General features: G+C 36.8%; 1 protein-coding gene across 3 annotated transcripts in view; it reads left to right on the top strand.

Annotated features, from left to right (window-relative positions):
• The window catches only part of LOC129764825 (A disintegrin and metalloproteinase with thrombospondin motifs like), a 336932-nt gene that overhangs the window by 103224 nt on the left and 213856 nt on the right, over window positions 1-19852 (top strand). For all 3 annotated transcript variants that reach the window (XM_055764327.1, XM_055764325.1, XM_055764328.1), the window contains one exon: window positions 11599-12198. In XM_055764327.1, coding sequence (XP_055620302.1) covers window positions 11599-12198 — 600 coding nt within the window. The remainder of the gene's footprint in view (window positions 1-11598; window positions 12199-19852) is intronic.

Genomic DNA, 19852 nt, shown 5'->3' with positions numbered 1-19852 from the left:
TTTTTTGTTTCAGATAACCAGAAGGACTGGAATCGTGTACGCCATGGCACAACTTTTTTTTGAACACCCTCACTTCACCAGCATGTAACTATTCTAATTATGAATATTTTTTTTCCGTCCTATTTTTGTTTTATTGTTGAAAGATAGATGAAGGAATAATGATATAATGGATAGTAAAAATATTCTTTGTTTTATTTTTAAGGAGTTCGAAAAAACGTCCGAAATTCGTGTCTCTACACTAGAATACCCCCTTAATAAAAAATATATTTTGGGAAAAAAAAAAAATCATCAATGCTTTGGATTTCTTTGGAGATTAATCTCAACAAATGAGGAAAGCCTATCAGCAGTGGAAGACTTGTTGAATTTTTCCTAATTTTTATGATATTTAGTACGGTTATAGGTATATTCATATTTATTACAAATAATGTAAAGAGTACAAAAATCAGGAAAAATCAGGATAAAATGAGTGTTCGTCAGCATATGAGAAAGCGTGCTAAAAATTCTGGGAAATCCTGAAAAATCAGGAAGGTTGGCATCTCTGCCCACATACATACAGTGATAGACATTCGTTTAGCCGCACTTGAAAAAAAAACTTGAAACACTTACAAAACAATTAGGAATGTTCTTTTTATCGGGATACTTATTTGCTGTAGTGATAGTATTTAAGTCACTTTTATTGAAACGACGTGCGTCACAATCACACACACACACACACACACACACACACAAGGCGGCATCGGTGGATATAAACATTCAAACGTCGTTTTTCCCGAAACATACGTTTAGCCGCAGGGCATAAAAATCGAGTTTTCGCATAATCACCAAGCCTTCATCTGTGTTTTTTGAAAAAATACTTGGGAATGTTCAATTTACAAGATAAATATTAGATGTGCAACGTAAGAAGTTGGTCAGATTAGTGATTTACGTAGAATTAAAAGGAATGACAAAAGGTATTCTATTGACGGAAGACGGGCGGAAAATAATAAAGATATTCAGTGAACAAAAGTTTTCTAATCGCTCGATCGTAACAAAAATTGGTCCATCTGAGAAAGTGGTACGGAATTTCTTCAAATAGTACCAGAAATATGGTATATAACGACCAACAAATGGGAACACCAAAGTTACTTTGCGTCTTAAAGTTCGAATAAGATACGAAGCAACCAGGAAACGATGTCCTGCTCATACATTAAGGCAGAATCGGTTGTTCCAGTAACGAAGGGGCATATTGCGCGCATCTTGAATGAGTCACCAAACATCATGTGGAAGAAACTTCAAGCCGAAACTGACCGCCACCCATAAGCAGAACCATCTCATTTTCGCCCGGCAATACATGGAATGGAAACTAGAATGGAGAAATGTTGTATTTTCCGGCGAAAAAAGTTCAATTTGGATGGTCCGGACTGTTACAGTTGCTATTGGTACAATTTAAGTCAACGGCATGTCGTGAGATCGAAGCGAAACTTTGGGGGCGGAAGTTCGACAGTGTGGGGAGCCGTTTCCTATCACAGCAAGCTTCTCATTTGTTTCATTTTCATCCGCATGAACTCCGAAAAGTATCTTCAATTACTGGAGGACGTTTTGATTGGCCATATTGAGAATAACGCTACCGAGGATGTCGGTTTTTTCAGCAGGATTATGCATAGATCCACGTTTCCAAGCAATCGAAGGCATGGTTTGTCGAGAAGGACATTCCGCTTCTTGAATGACCTGCTGGCAGTCGATTGTAATCCCATAGAGAACCTATGGAGAATCTTGGCCGAGATGGTCTATGCAAACGGATGACAATTTGACAACATTTCCAGTCTCAAAGCAGTAATTCAGGAATGTTGGGCTATAATCAATATGGCAACACTTTAAAAGCTGTCTGACTCGATGCCAAATCGAGTTTTCAAAGTGATCCGAAATGGAGGTGGACATACTAAATATTAGCTACCGATTGGACTCGAAATTTGCCGTCGAAGTTTTTCTTTTATCGAAATTTTAGGATGCGGCTAAACGAATGTCCACCCTGATTCCACATATTTAAATTACTTAGAAAACAAAATTGAATTTTACTTTTTTTTTTAGAATGAATTCGATGAAAATAAACAATAATCGTTTTTTATGAGCAAAACTGTACAAAGAAATGTCTTATTTTTAAAAATATTGAGGAAAAATAAGGTGCGGCTAAACGAATGTCTACCACTGTACAAACGAGTGAACCTAAATAAGAGCGTTCAATAAAAAAGATGTTATAGCGGATGGAGTCATGAATAAATATCAACACAATTATATTTTTCAGGGTGTCTGAGAGTTCCCTTGAAGAGATGCTTTGAAATAAAACAGTATGCATTGCACTGAATAGATCTACCCTAAAACACGGCTTATCCTTAGTTTGTTCATATTCCGAAAGCACGAAACGAAACGTTCACATTGTAATCACCGCCATTGAATACAACCTCAAATTACAAGCGCTACTTGGGCGGAACGAACGATTCAACCCTAAACAAGCAACAAAAAAAGTTACATAATTTTTGGTTCAAGTGCAAAGCTGGGTGCCTCATCGGCTGGCATGTTTGTCATACCGTATCAGTCGGGTTCGCTTGTGTTTCATTAGTTAGTGGAGACAATGAAACGGTTTGTTGTGTGACAACCAGTCTTCGGATAGAGAAAGACAGAAAACAAGTGTTTATTTTAGCCAACCTCGTGCACATTCATTTGGCAAGTAAACAACAGATAATGGGTTGCAGCTAGGCGACCATTTGCGGGTTTCCACCGTATTTTATCACACTGATTGTATCCTACCCGCGGGTGCATCGAAAGGTTCCAGCTGCTCATGATTAAACTGAAAGGGTCCGGTCGGTAGCGGTTGTTGAGATCAATTTTAATGCATGAAGCACAGCTTATCACGCACGTGGGACGTTCGAGCGGTAATTCCACACAGAAAAACAAATTGCACGGTTGAGCGAACCGGCGGACGAATGGATCCACGCGGGACACATATGCGAATGATCGTACCCGACATTGCCCGCCCGGGGCAGTCTCCTCAACGGGGTCAGTTTCGTTGGGTTATTCTACGGTTTGGCAAGCAAACAAATGAAATGTTTGTGTCCGATAGTCTGTCTCCAGTCAGGCGAAACAGAAACTGAAATGAAAACGATTGTCTATACTGATTAAATCACTGTTCCATGAACAGGTGGCGACGGGTGGTTCGATGATTGCTTCGCATTCCCTTATTCCCCCTAATTGGAAAAACTTCGTCAGCGCCGTAACAAATCGACTAGAGGCATTTTTTCTCCGCGGATTCGGTTGGTATCGATAAGTTACGTAAGAACAACTTTCAATTCGACCTTGCCGTTGAGCAAAATTGGATCACTACGTGAAGGGTAATTTATGGAACGTTCACACGAGCGTTCAAAATCTCCGTAATGTTTCATCTTACAATACAGAACTTATCTAGAATTAAACCGACGTTGATCAATTTAGCGTGACTACCGGTGTTATTTATGTTTCGAACGAAACCCTACACGATCATTTCTGCCACCATCGGTGATTAATTACCCAACTTGTTTCGATGTTCCCACGAGTTTTGTCACATAAACAACTAGTTAAGCAGCAGCCCCCTTGTGTTCAAGGGACCATCATTAATTTAGTCAAAACAAGCCACAGCTTTGGTCATTGTAGTACGTGATGAAAAAATCAATTTATTCCCCAACCACAGGCGAACAATATGGACAGCTAATCGTTGTCTGGTTCCACGAAATGAGAGAACTTAATTACCGTGAGGCAGAAGAGTCGCCAGGTGACAGGATAAATAATGGCTGCGATTGGCACGACTATAGGGTGTCTGTACACACAGTGCTAGTGAACGGTTCTTTCTAAACATCAACTTAAAATGTCGATCGTGTCGTTCAAACTGCAATTGTTGTGAGAAAAAACGTTTCGTTGTAACATGTGGACAGACTGAAATTTATTACCGGTCGGGCGATTTGCAAATTGATGAAGCTGGATAACACGTGTTTGCAACAAAGTTGTCCATGCTTGATTGCTGATTGAATTTAGTAGAATCAGCTTTGTCTGATATATTCGAATTTTTCTGCGAAAAATTTTTTGTTCTCAAATTTGAAATACAAATTAACATATTAGACAGCAGATGACTTTTCCTTTGTCAGAACTCAGCAAAACGAAATCCTTGATAAATTTATCTATTTTTTAGTCATGTTTAAATTATTTAATCCTCATCTCTAGTTTCCATTTTTGTCTATTATGCTAAATTTAAAATGGACACGGGGCATGATTGTTCAGTCCATAAATTCTTCAAATTGACGAAAATTAAAGGCATCCCTGTTTTGCATATATTTATTCTGTGCATTTCTATGTGTGATCATGGATTGTATTTTTAGACTAATGTTCCGTGTCGACAACAGTCGTTCAATCACTGGAAAACATTTTGTTGTATTGTATCCTTTTATTTCAACCAACTTGAAATAGTTTTTGATAGTATAGCAATCGTGTTTTTTACAGTTATCACTATAAACTCGATTGTTCTTGTTGATTGCTCTTTGCATGTTAGATTAACGAAATTTCAACAGAAATTCAAATGTATACCTTATTTTGCTTATTTACATGATATCAAATAAATAGTTATTTGTTCATTGTGGGTAAAAATTTAGCCAGGATATCTATCTACGATATTTTCGATATTTAGTTTAACATAAACTTTTTCATGCTTAGAGAGTGTTACTTTGTGTTTTTTTTTCAAATTTCCTTGTGACGTAAATCTATAGTCCGGTTAGGTCCTTTTTTTTAATTTTCCAGGTTCTAACTTGTTTCCCACTAGCAACTATCCTATCATCATGGGATCGTAACCTTTCTGACCGCGAATATCATACTAACATTTCTTCCCTATCTCTGGTGACTGTGAGGACGTGTGAATATTTAAAGTTCGAATAACCGACTCTTCCGTAATGAGAATGGCTTGTTACTTCCAAGCGTCATTCAGTGTGTTCATTGTGCAATTTCGGTGGTTCAGGTCAATGACGGAGAGCAACTGCGAAGTGTACAGTCTACACAAGGCTATTTAATCCGAAAATCGTAACAGAACGGCATTACCCTAATATTCCACGAATCAGTTGCGCGTGAGTCGCTTGCTCGAAATGCAAATACAGTGTTCATTCAACGAAAACTATAATGCAATTCCAAATGCAACCGAACTAAAAATACCGATTTCTAAAACTTGTATTTTTGTATTTGAGTTTTCCACAGCATTCGGGAATTTTTTGACTCAAGTGTAATTTTTGAAAGAGGCGTATCGATTTTGGTAAGAGAAATCTTTTATAATTTATCACTCAAAAACTATGAGTCGTATCGAAATGGTGTCTTAGAAAGAGTAATAGAGAATTGATGTTAAAACGTGAAAAAATACACTGAGAAAAAAATAGTACTCTTTTTTTAATTAACAAAAAAAACTTTTATTTGCAATGTCTAATTACACTTTTTTTCAATAAAAAAAAATGGGTACACGATGGTAAAACTATTCTTGACAAACTTTGTGGAACATCGAATTTTTATGAATTTTGGAAACTTCGAATTTATGTATTTTCAGCCACAAATTATGAATTCTGATGTGATTTAAAATTTAAAATTGAATTATGGGTATATGTTTAGGAGTTACGTTACGTAATGTTTTTCAACGTAACTCCTAAACATATAGATTTATCATAACGATGTATTTGAAAAAGTTATTGAAAATTATAAGCAACTTAATAAAACTTTATAAACATGGCGATATAACACAGCAAATATATTAAAAGAGCCTATCTAAATATATATAAAAGGATTTCTGTCTATCTGCCTGTCTGATTCTTATGGACTCGGAAACTAATGAACCGATCAACATGAAAATTGGTAAGTAGGGGTTTTTGGGGCCGGGGAAGGTTTTCGTGATAGTTAGAGATTTATCCCCCCTTTATAGGGGGGAGGGGGGGGGTGGTGTGGCTGCCATACAAATGAAACACCAATTTCTACATTACTTGGGAAATAATCAAGCAAATGAAACGAAATTTGGCATATGGAGGTTTTAGGGTGCAATAAATGATTCTATGGTGGTTAGACTCTGCAACCCCCCCCCCTCTCTAAGGGACGGCTGCCATACAAATGAAATACAAACTTCTGCATTACTCGAGAATTAATCAAGCAACTGAAACCAAATTTGGCATGTGGAGGTTTTAGGGTGCAATAAGTGTTTTTACGGTGGTTAGATACTCCTCCCCCTCTCTAGGGGGGGCTGAACAAATTCTATACAAATGAAACACAAATTTCTGTATTACTCGATAATTAATCAAGCAAATGAAACCAAATTGAGCATATTGAGGTTTTAGAGTGCAATAAATGTTTCTATGATGGTTAGACGCTCCTCCCGCTCTCTAAGGGTGGGCTGTCATACAAATGAAACACAAATTTCTCCATAACTAGAAAACTAATCAAGCAAATGGAGCCAACATTGGCATGTGACGATTTTACAGAGCACGAAGCATTTCTATGGTGTATACACTCCTCCCCCCTCTCTAAGGGGGGCTGCCATTCAAACGAAACACAAACTTCTGCATAACTCGAGATCTAATCAAGCACAATTCGGGATATGAGGGTTTTTGGGTATGAGAAATGTTTCTATAATGGTATGACACCCCTCCCTCCTCTGGAATGGAGCGGGGGTCCCATAAAAAATATTACACATATTTCAACTAAAAATATTCCAACCAAACATGACAATTGAAATTTTTCGGAAAACTCTGAACGAGAAAAGGAAAATTCGGAAAAGTAAATTCCCATATGTTCTACAATTACATATTGATAAGGGCTGTTAGTCCATTTGATGTTTGCGCTCTTTGTTCGAAACTGGAAATGGATTTTGATGTGATGAAACGCACTCCTTCTTCTATCTATACCAAAAAAAAAGGATCGCCGGATGTGTTTATAAAAGCAGAACTCGAGGAAGGAATTTAACGATTTAGGGCTGTACGAATTTCTGTATAAAACATTTATTCCATGTAACGGAGAAACATGTTATTTGCAAGTGGTTGAAAAATCTTTAACGAGAATTGTGTCTGGAAATAATCTGATATTATAATGATGAGTTTTGTTATAAATACTAGGAATTTTATAGTAAAAGGTAAATTCAACGGGGTCGATTAGAAGATCAATCAATGAACAGTTCTGCGATTGGACCCATGAACATACTCATAGTAAGAAAACGTGGATGTTTGAGGGTATTGATAACAAAAAACAAATTTTGGGCGGGACGAAGTTTGCCGGGTCAGCTAGTTTAAAAGTCAATAAATTAGCTAGTAAAAAAGACAATAAATTAGATTTTTTTTTTCAAATATCACGAGAATGGTTGCATTCAGAAGAAGATTGATAAAAAGCTTTTTTGTTTCAAATCACATTAGTATATAAAAATTCGAAGTTTCGGAAATTCATAAAAATTCGATGTTCCATAAAGTTCGTCAAAAATTATTTTACCTTCTTGGACTAATTTTTTAAATTTTCTACATGACTTTTATTTTATATGAAAAAATCAAAAAAGATTAAAAAATACATATATCAATTAGAAAAAATTGAAAAAGACAATAAATTAGAAATGCTTTTTTTTCTTTCAAATATCTCGAGAATGGCTGCATTTAGAAGGAGATTGATGAAGAGCTTTTTTTTATCTTAAATCACATCAGAATTCTTAATTTATGGCTAAAAATGATTGTTAACATACAAAAATTCGAAGTTTCGAAAATTCATAAAATTTCGATGTTGTACAAAGTTCGTTAAAAATAGTTTTACCATCTATATTTTAAAACTATTTTTTTAATTTTCTTCATGTCTTCTATTTTATATGAAAAAAAATAAGAAAAAATTAAAAAATACATATTTTAGATATTGCAAATTAAAGGCGTAAAAACACATTTAAATACGAATTAGAGTAGCACTAAATTTCTAAATCCCTCAAAAAACATTTCAATATTTCAGATTTTTTTTAGTACTTAAATTTTTGATGAAATTTTTTTTTGAATATTATTTCTCGATACACCGTTATAAGATGCACTTTCAGTATTTTTTTTCCAAATTTTTTCCAGGCCCTTTGGATTTTGTTTTCGTAATTATTGATTTTACAGTAACGTCTCGATTAAATGACGATCAAAAAAAAATTTCGCGGGATATAATGGGAACGTGATATATTCGAAACAGTTCTTTTTTGAAATGAAAAAATCTGATATTAATCTCCAATATGTCATCTTCTTCTGACGTGCAAAAAATATGGAAATTTATTTATTGCATTATTTATCACATGAGCTGTAATACAACATATTATTACACAATGCAACATAACATATCGAGATTATTGTTGCAAAGCTTTTCTCATAGCAATTTTTCATATATTTCTTAAAAATGTTTATATACTATAAAAGTGATTTGTTCTGCGTGTTCAATCTTATAACTCGAATTATTTACTGTCATTCTGTGTGAATGTGCGATCACATATTTTAGAGTTGTTATTTTCAGTTTTTAGATATGTATTCATTCACTTACTCCTTCATCTTTCTTCAAATCAATATCTTCATGATATGTATGTATGTATGATGTGTCATATGTATGTATGTATGTAAACATGGTGCCAAGACTCGAATAGTAAAAGAACAACGTTTTAGTGCCTTGTTCGGTGTTTCTGAATTTCATAGACAACCCGATTCTAATTTTTCTCGGTAGATTAGTTTGATAATTCGAATCATTCCCTGGTTCATTGGTTGAGCAATAGATACTGCATACTGTATTTGTAGAAAAAGCTCATATTAATCTAATATCAGAGAAAATTTGATCCCCTCAATAATGTGCAGGTCAGTTATTCATCATATTAATAAAATAGTTGCCGGTTCAACTAGCAACAACAGAACCTCGTTAGTACACTGGATGTGATAAATCTTTGAAACAACGAAGATTATTCGATCTTCCAATTGTTATCAATGGAAGTTTAAGAGTATCAGTAAAAAAGGAACACGATATGGTCGGTGTTAAGTCAGACCGGACTATGCGACTTTTTTATGCGAGAAATGCGAGCTTGAAGTTTGATGCTATAAGGGGTTTTCGTTGAGTATTCAAAACAATTTCGATACGTTGTTGCTGTTGCACGCGTGATTGTTCAAATCTGACAAATGTGATATGTAGTTTACGAAATGCTTAACATAATGCACTCAATAATAATAAATTTTCCATTTTCCCACTTGTCCCCCCTGACTTCACACCGACCATATGAAAGTTATTTGGTTCTGTCAGTAATGATTTCTGCAACACTTTTTTTCTCCGAATTAATGTATTGTTTTGATATGTTGAAGAGTAAACTAGATTAATCGCGATTATCGAGATTATATGCATGGTTGAAAACTATCCATTACCTGATAATCTGTTGAAAAATTTCCGCCACAAACAATATTTAGAGCTCCCGAATGCCAAACTCTTTCTAAAATTAGGGCACTACTATACTGGAACGACGTAAGTGCTCCAAAATTACGTACGAATGCTTTAGTCTTTTTTTGTAGTCAATCAGTTTTTAATTTCTTTGAAATATTAGCTTTGATGTCCAACTTTCTGGTGCTCTGGTCATGCAAATCTTGACATGGAAGTGGTCACACCCTATAACATTCTAACTGGATATCATCAAAAAAATAGTCAAAGCTCGCGTTTATTTGAGCATACCACGGATCAAACTTGAGAAACGGCACAGATCGTTCATCTCATTCCAAACAATCAAAGAGAAAACTGCTCAGAATCATCCATAGTTGTTGATTCTGAGCATATGCAATTAGTACGATAGGCTTTCAAAAGAAATGCGCAATATTCGCCATAAATCCCAAATTAAGAAAACGTTTCGTAAGCAGCGTGATTACGGCTGATCACTGGAGGCGGTATGAATACTTAAAAATCTTTTTTTTTGCTTAATCCTCATTTGAAATTGAAATTTGCATATTATTTCTTCTGTTCCGAAAAACGTGATATAAACGAAACATTTTCAGTGATAAAGTCGAGAGTGATATGAACGAGACGTGATAAAAACGCCCAGTGATATATTCGAGACGTCACTGTATTTGTTTTTCGTTGTTTTCATGGCTTTGAACTACTTTGGCGCTATATTTTTTATTTATTTTTTTTTTTGAAGGTTTGAAGGTTTTTTAACACAACATATCCAAAAATCAATGATGTAATTTTTTTCGTTTTTGGTGGTCTGTAAAATCAATATTTTCACATTTTTTTCCAAAAATTCCTTTAAATTCATAACTTTTGAACTACTTTTTTTAAATAATAAAAAACACATTAGTAAGGTGTAAGGTGTTGATGTGATGTTGGGCCTGATCACGAACATCACTGTCACAAACGCTCTCACGTCACTTACACTTCACTTAATCTTTTTGTGTCTATCATCATTGTCACGGACAGTTGCGTGTAAAAATAAATAGAAACAAAAAAAAAATCTATTCAATTAGGACAATCGAAATTAGACCTTTCGTCATGTTTCAATCGGTCTACGGGAGCTACATTTTTAGTCCTCAATTACATCCCACAGTGCATTTATCGAATCCTAATAAACAAATTTAGGTCCTCTGGATACGTCAGGATTTCGTTCTAAATATGCCACCAAGCGGGTAAATTGCTGTTCTTTTATCTTTTCTTTCTTAAAAAGCAAGACAAGATTCAAAATGTTAGCAAAAAAGCAAAATAAATCCGAAATTAAACTTGCTCCATTCCGCGTGACTAGCTTTCACCATCTAATTTTGCAAATGGTAAGCGTAAAACTAAACAAATTACAAGCTGAATGACATAAAACTTTAACGACTACCAAAACACAAGGACCATATATTCTGAAGCACGAGATGGATAACCCTATTCTACAATAATACAGAAAACTTGTATATGGTAACGTCAATTTAAATATTGACACCAGTGCTGCAGATCTTCCAAATCGCATAACATTATCTTGGTACAAAAAACTTGAACCTCGCTCACTAATTACTCCAAACTTTGCGCAACGTGCGCTAAACGTCGAAATTCTCTGTTTGATGGCCAATTAAGTGGCATTAAACTACTCAGTTCACTCGGCCAGTGATTGAACGTGGGTAACCATAAATGGGCGCATCTGTCAGTGAGTTTCTTCTGTTGTGTTGCAATCTCCAGATGAGATATCAATCATCCCAATCGTCTCCGGCAATAATTTGTACAGAGCCAGTAAAATAATCAACCAACACACTCTCCCTCTCCTCATACTCGGATATTGCTCAAAACTTAAAAAGCCACGATCGACTCGGGCTCGCGCTTCTTCATTGAGAGTTCAATAAAAATAGTCATTTTCTTGGGGTCATGCACTGGACACCGCGGGGTAATATGCGAACATAATGAGCTTCTTGTCGTCCCGACGGTATACGGGTAACACGTCTTTTTTCTGTTTGAGTTGAGTAGTTTGAGGACCAAGTGATGAAATGAATGGCACAACAAATAATCCTCCATCCAATTGAACTATTTTTTTCTACTTCTGCTCCACAATGTAAATATTCTAATGGATTGTTTTTTTTTTGTTCACAGGTCCATCGTCGGATGAGCGCCGCTCAACTGCAGGAGGTGTTTCACGTGGACCACCTGGATGCAGTTCCGCACTACGAGCTGGTCCAGTTGACACATCACACGAACCAACCCTCGTTGAACCACCAGCGTCACAAAAGAAGCATAGGGACAGGAAATTCAAAGGCGAGTGGTGGCAACCACCTCCAACAGGGAGGCAACCATCACGTGAAGAAAGATTTGAGCAAAGTGAAGTTTAGTGGAAAAGTAAGTGAAATTGAAGCTTCCGCCGAAAAGAAACCGATAGAACCGATCGTTGTAAGTTCGTCGGAACGACCGGCACCAGTCGGTGCCGCTGGTGTTGAAGAGGAGCCGATCTTACCCGAGATGGTGCCGGCTAGGCAAATGCCAAGTGATAGTGATAGCAACAAGTTGAGTGATTTGAGCATACGAAACATCAAGGAGCACAAGGTTTCATTCAGTGCATTCGGTGAGAACGTTAATCTGACGCTACAGAAAACCGAGGGGCTGTTCCGCGATGGGCCCCATTCGCTGCGTATGTGGAACGTTCGGGTTGATCCCAACGCAACGCAAGGCCTCGTGTACGAGGAAATTCACGAACAGGTAGGTGATTGGATATTTAGTATGTTTGTGTCCATGAACGTCTCAGTCTTATCCTAGTTTTTTTTTCTAAACTTGGTACATTCTTTTATTATAAATTTACCAACTTAAGTGAAGACTATTTTTCTTAAAGGATCATTCCCAAGCTAGTGATCTTTTTTTATTGAAAAAACATGTACTAAAAATTTCTTGTTCGTTTAAATAGTAGTCCTCGATAAAGTTGTTGTAAATTTGATGAGGAATACAGAGAAAAAACTTAATCATAATATAAGAAAAAATATTCTGAATAAAATTATAAATAAATATTCTGCAAACATTATGTCGTAATGTTTTGTTTAATTTACAATGAACTAATTTCCTAAATTATAACGCATAGTGGTGTCGTTTCGGCATCAAGAAAACATTTTCATGCCCATTTTAAAGAGTGAGTCAAAAGCAACGGGGCTAAATTCATGTCTCTTTTCCGAAATACACGATTCATAACATGATCACTCGGTACTACACTGGAAGGTAAATGGCCAGCTGACAGAGCGGAATAAGTGTCGTATTGTTTAGACTTGTGAAAAGACAATAAAGAATTGTATTTGAAAAAAAATTTTACTAAACGTGTTTTCATTTAGTTCCGCTACACACACCACAAACACTTCCCAGAAACAATTTCATGGGAATTCTGCGATACAATCGTTTTCCCAAAAGGAATTAACATTAAAACGAATAAAATTACTTCCATTTCTGAAATAGGGGACTGTTTCAGTTCTGCTACAAGCCTTGTCCGAATTTCACAATTAGCGAACCAAGATAAACAAAGATAAAAGAAAATCCATGTCCCTGAAACTTTCTCATTTTACGAGGGTCGCTTCAGTTGAGCGCCTCTTCAACCCTTTCATGCAGAATCATCTTCAAAAAACACGAATCTGTACCCAAAAGATGTAAAAATTGAAATATTAAAATCATCAGTACCATTTCCATAACATGTTTTGTGTTATTTAAATGTCGCTGAATGTCGACTCATTTTTTGTGTCAGTTTGTTCAATGCTATAGATCAGGAGTGACCGAAGCCATTCCAAATAGACTACCCAGTCCTAGTCTCCCGCCAGTCTGATATTTATACATTACTATAATCCTTCGTGTATAACAGGAGTCATTCCCAAAAAATAATAATATTAAAAATCGAAATTAAAAGAATGTAGCGTTGGATCCAAATGGATGTTTTCACACAGAAAGCATTGGCTCCAAATCGTAACGAACGGCAAAATACGATGGGAAAGTCACAGGCCCGGAAACTGTACACCCAGATGCTGATGACGCCTCATTGTCTCTTCATGGATGATGAGACTTACGGCAGCTTCCGGGACTATTGTTCTTCACCACCCAGCGCAAGTTTTATGTTTAAGCAACGCGAGGACTCTACGATCTTCTGGCCGGATCTAGCTTTGTGCCACTTTTCAAAGGATGTCTTGGAGTAATACGAAGTCAACGAGGTCACTTTCGTATCCAAGGACATGAACATACCCCCCCCCCCTCCAACGCACCGGAACTAAGGCCCATTGAAAAATACTGAGCTATTATGAAGCAGGCACTACGGAAGCATCCCAAGGAGGTCAAATCTGAGGAAGACATGAAGAAAAAACGGGTTTCCGTACAGAAGAATCTGCAGCAAGTTGTTGTATGGAACCTTATGAGTGGAGTTAAGCGTAAGGTGCGAGCATACTGCTATGATATTGAAGTTGAATGAAATAAATATGCCAAAATGGGTTACTAATGCTTACTAGGGTGGCAATGGATATATGGAAAATAAATCATCATCGAATTTCAAAAACCGACCATGTACATTTTGTTTATTGACCCAAAAAAAAACCAGACCTGTGCAAAGTTTCACCTCAATTGGACATGGTTTAGGTGTGCCTCAAAGCCCTCACAGTTTTGATTTTTTGATCCTTTTGATTTTTGGAGTAAAAAAAAAATCGATGCCAAATGACTTAAAAATACATAAAACGTCGAGATCTGGTGTTATATAAAAAAATTATTTTTGCTGAAAATCGACTTTTGGCGACTGAGTGACCAAAAAATCAAAACTTTGAGTGCTTTGAGGCAGCCCTAAATCATGTCCGATTGAAAATTTGCACAGATCATTTTGTTGGGCCAATAAACAAAATGTACATGGTCGGTTTTTTAAATTTGACATGACCATTTTCGTTGCCACTCTAATGCTTATATATTATTGTCTGAAAGTTTGAAAAGGATCGATTAACTAGGTAATTTTCTACAGCGTTTTTTCCTGATGCAATTTGATGTGGGGCACCCTTTATAACTCAACTAACTGAAAACTACTTTCAAAAACAAACCGTCTTTTGACGTTCACTATCCTATTCGCTTCGATCTCGTTTACACACTCCATGTAACATACTGAGTGCTGGGTAAATACTATGATCAGGATGCCACAGTTACTAGTATGCTGCTTAAACAAAAGAGGCTCAGAGAAATGTTCCGGGATTTTTCAACAGATGGCACCACTAAAAATGAACAAGATTCATTTGAGAGGTTCATCTGTCACAAGCTTATATGTTATGCTTTATGACATTTCGTTTATTTGACGAAGAAAGTTCGAACTGTAGCGTCGTTTTTAATTGCTGAACACCCGTTCGAACTGCAGTGGCTTTGGTACAGTTGTACCGTTTCGCAAGCGCAGTTTCGTACTCCAAATGCTCCTCTAGAGACTTGTTGTTACTCGAAGATTTATTTGGTACTGAAATCTATGTACATCATTAGTCTTATTTATAGCCATAAGCATAAGAATTCGAAGTCGAAAACAGCCACAACTGCATCAATTAAAGTGCACTGCATTTTTGACGTAGAACTACGTCTTTCATTAAGAGTGTCAAATTAAAAAACAGGTCATGTTTTAGTGAAATAAAGTTAACGTTAATAACTATCTTTGCCGTGAACGGATTTAGACTATATACATACCAAACGAATCGGAAATTCCCTAAGATATGTTTTTTATGTTGTATATTACAATCTCCTGATGTGTAAACGGTTTAAATTGACGAAAACTAGAAGCATTTCAATTTTCCCATACATTTGTTCTGCTCATTTGTGAGCTTCTCTACCCATGCCGTCAATTACGAGCCACTTATGGGCGATCAACGAAGGAGAATGATTTAATGCCACCGTGAACAATAAAAGGAAGAAGAAGAAAAACGAAGCGCAATATTTGCCTGGAACATTGGATCTCGCTGAGGCAAACTTGCTTAGAGGCGAATGAATTGTAAAGTTTAAAGCCTCTCTAAAACAAAGAACGAAGGCAAACTTTCAGTATGGTTCTAGATACGAAGCAATGAACGCTTGTTCTTCCTTGTTTTGCGTCAGCCCTTGTCTTCGTTTCGCATTGTGGACGCGACCAAATCACGTACGCGCTGATGTTTTTGGCATTACAATCATTGCATCAAACTGACGTCATTGCATTATGGTTCTGAGATGCACATTTGTGTGCAGAATAATCAAGCTAGGTTATCGTCGGGTCACCAAGATCTCATTGTTCAGGAATTTTGTGTGTGATTTGGTTTCACATGTCAGTCGCAAAACTCTCTCCATCAAGGATGACAGCTAAGCTAATCAAGAGCGGAAATATTAATAGAAAGGACTTCTGTTGAAAAGAACGCAAAGCGGATATAAGTTTGTGTGTGTGTAAAATAATATCCGAAGTTATTAACAAGCGACTTGAACAAAATAACGGCGTAGTTCTACGTCAACCAAATGGTCGTGACTTGGACATAACCTCCTATAATTTTTTTGATAATAAATTACATAAATGTATCATATGAGCGTGTTAGAGATGTGCGTTGATGCGATTACGAATGGTTTATTGGACAACGAAAAAAAAAATTTAATTTTCAATAACAATTACTTCCGTTTCCTCTTATTTCCAGCATATTCTGCATTTTTCTGTTTATCAGTATTTGTCTGAAAGGAACTTGCTTGCTATGAGAGTCAGTAAAAATTCATGATTTTGCTTTCTTCCGATTCCGAGTGGTGTTTTTCCGCGGTGTAGTTTTTGGAAAAGGTTCAACCTTTTCCGGGGACAAAGTTGCCAAAGTCAAATCTATCTGTGCTGTAGACGTAATGTTTTGCAGCATTGTTGTATGAATCAGTTGCTACCTCCGCTCCAGTAAGTGAAATCATTTGAGCATTCAAAATCCTTGTCCGAAAAAAACCTTTCTTGAGAATGGATAGCAACCTGTCATTTTGAATCCAGCTAGGATATTTCTCAGATTGAAAGAAGCATAATAAGCCAATGCAACTATACCTGAATGGTCGTGTATAGAAATAGTTTTTCCAGGATGGTTGAGTAGCCAATCGTTCTGGGAAACTAAGAACTTTTGCTTGAAAAGGCCCATAACTGAAACATCCAGCGGTTGTAAGCGATTTGTGACATAAGGTGGAAAAGATACATGAATTGTGCAATTCTCTCGGTAATATTTAATTGTTTCCAAAGTGCAAAGACTTTTTGATTGATTTTTGATTTTTTGAAATTGATTTGCTTACGTTGCTTTTTGCTACCTTTTTCAAATGTTTCAGAAAATTGAGAAACAGTTCTCCCGTTATGCAACGGCTAGTTGGGAAATTAGCAAAGACAATGGACCCATTTGGACCACCTGTGAGCTAAAATCATGAAAACGATCTATTCGAATCTAGTTCGATAGTTCGAATGTGCCCCACCACCATCCGAAGACAAATCATAATTTTATCTAATAAATCGACATTTATTTCCCCGTTATATGCGCGTTTTTTCCATTTCATATTAGTTACTAACTGAGGCGGTGTACTTAAATTTATAAATCGTTCACAAAGGAATTAGGGAAATACTTACAACTTCAAGCTCAAAAGCTTCGAAACGTGTATAAAAAAAAGGCACTGTGTTGTTTTCGTAAGTAATAAACGACCAGGAGATGTCAAACCATATGACAGCTGTTGGTGGAAGGGCTGTTGACTTATTTATATTTTTAATTTGGTTGAAAATTGTACCACCTGATTTTAACAAGCGTTTCCGAAACTGCCCCCCTTTCCCCATATACGAATGCTGTTCCAGAATTGGAGGGTAGCATATTTTTGTTATTTTGAAGAAATTTAATGTTATAAATCAAGATGTTGAAACATGTGCTGAAAATTAATTTTGGGTGTACGTTTATTTGGTCTTCTACAAAAATGTTTGGTCGTCGGGCGGGCTCACGGCAGTTGGCTTGAATCTTAGCCATGGCCGACGAAAAAATGGATGTCGTCAGGTTCTTCAGCTATTTAGTGCATTTGCCATTAAGCTACTTCTTCGTTTTGGCCACGAAATTATTTGAGTAGACCCTCCGTTTGAGATTAGCCCAAAATTTTGTTTTTCATCAGCACCTTCAGCAATGTACATTCTAGCCAGGTACTTCCCCACCGTTTGGCAGGTTGCTTCAACTTCCCGGCCCAAGTGCGGAACGATAAGGCCCCGGTTTTACTCTTCAGCATCAGCTTCTGCTTCCCTTAATGGTCGCGCAGCACTCTAGGGCGATCGGAACTATTTAGTCTTCAATCCGATGCTTTTGCCTTTTCTCAGAATGGGGAGGATATGTTATAAATGTCGGATCGACTATATCCGGTAGACATGAAGTGCCTCAAGAAGTCAAATTTCTTCGATTCGAGGTTGAGCTGGATTAAGCATCGAGCGTAGTTCCTGGCCGTGTTCGCCTTGGATTTTGGAAAAGCCACGGATCTGTGCGTCGAAGTTTTCTTGTTGGTCTATTTTTGTAAGGCCTAAAAAATATACACCCGATATTAGTTTTAGCACATGTTTCGGCATTTGAATTATTACATTAAATGAGCTTAACAATAACAGAAAATTTGCAACTCTTCCTTGCTGGTACATAATATATATGCCGTAGCAATATAAGAGCATTATCAGTGAGCAAAACAAGAAACACATTTCAAATAAGCACGCATTAAACCTTTTCACATACTTTGCCACAGACACGACCCAGACCGTAAAGGATATACGTTCACGTTTATGCTCTCCTTTTTACTCTAAGAAAACACTTCCCAATTTCATTTTATAATGTGCTGTAATATTATCACGCGTTTATGTTAAGCACCAGTTACTATGTGGATAACGTTGACGTGTAAACAGCCTTGCATTGCAACCTACCTCGGTTCGATCCCTGCTTGGCATCGTTTGGACTTTTTTTTAGGTACAATCCCAAGCTGATATTCAGTCTGGAAAAAGAGATGTCTGCTCCCATACATACCATACAAACATTTAAAAGCTTTCGAAAAAGGTGCTTTTATTTGTTCACTAGCTAATCCGTCAAACTTCGTCTCGTCTAAAATTTATTTTTCGTTATCACATCCACGTTTTCTTACTATGCGCTGTTCATGGGTCCAATCGCAGAAATATTCATTGATTGATCTTCTAATCTACCCTTTAAAATTACCTTTTACCATAAAATTCCTAGTACATCTACTAAAACTCGACATTATAATATCAGATTATTTTCAGACATAATTCTGGTTCAGGATTTTTCAACCACTTGCAAATAACATGTTTCTTCGTTACGTTACATGCCAAATTTGGTTTTATTGGCTTGATTAATTCTCGAGTAATGCAGAAATTTGTGTTTCATTTGTATGGAAGCCCCTCTTAAAGAGGGGGGTGGAGTGTCTAACCACCATAGAATTATTTATTGCACCATTAAACCTTCATATGCCTAATTTGGTTTCATTTGCTTGATTAATTCTCGAGTAATGCAGAAATTTGAGAAATATCTTCAAAATGTTTTCTCAAAACTCATGTCTTCACAACAGGTTCAATGGTTTCAAAATTAAGACTTGTTTTGGCATTCCTGGTTATTGTTACCGTTTTTTGAAATGTCAATGCCAAAGCCCATCGCTAGTGGAGATTTCAATGAACAGAGATGAATTTTCCAAACCCCGCCAGCTTTCACAACCCAACTCGATTGTGTGGTCGTTCTGTGTTGACATAAATGCACCGCAAAATACCTATGCAAAGATAATTTATTCAAATGGCTAGCCGCTTACGACCCGAGTGGTGTTAATTTTTTATTATCATTTGAATTGTTCAGCGCTGCATTCGATCAGCATAAATTCTACCAACGCGCATGTCCGATCGCCCCCCTCGCTGGGTTGTAACTTACAAGAGGGGAGGGAGTTCTAGCACACATTCTGACACTGACGAGCCGACATTGGAGGGAATCAGAACAGAAAAAATAGCACTTGTTGTTATTGGTGGAGATTGCGCATTGATCACACTTAAAACTAGGGCTTCGAGGGGTCATTAATCGTGGTTTTCTAGCACCCTCTGCTGGCTACCTTTTAACACGCTCCGTTAGCTACTTTATGGACAACTATTAGAGTTTCTGCAACTTCACTAATGTCCGTAATGGGATCGAGAACAGGCATAGTTCGTCGTTTTTCATCCATCTGCCAGGCGACGACCATATCTAACACCCGGAGTTCTTGAAGGTTTGATTATAGTGCTCTGTTCGTTGAAGGTTGCGCTACTGAAGACTTATCTCAGCCAGTTGTTTGCTGTCGAGATGGCTGCCGGGTGGTAAACAGAATGATTTCTAGAACACGGCCATTCTTGGAAGCGCAAATCTGAAGCCAG

This window comes from Toxorhynchites rutilus, chromosome 2, assembly GCF_029784135.1.
Source record: "Toxorhynchites rutilus septentrionalis strain SRP chromosome 2, ASM2978413v1, whole genome shotgun sequence".
Lineage (NCBI taxonomy): Eukaryota > Metazoa > Arthropoda > Insecta > Diptera > Culicidae > Toxorhynchites > Toxorhynchites rutilus.
The sequence above is the reverse complement of the archived record's forward strand: the minus strand, read 5'-3'. Positions and strand labels throughout refer to the sequence as shown.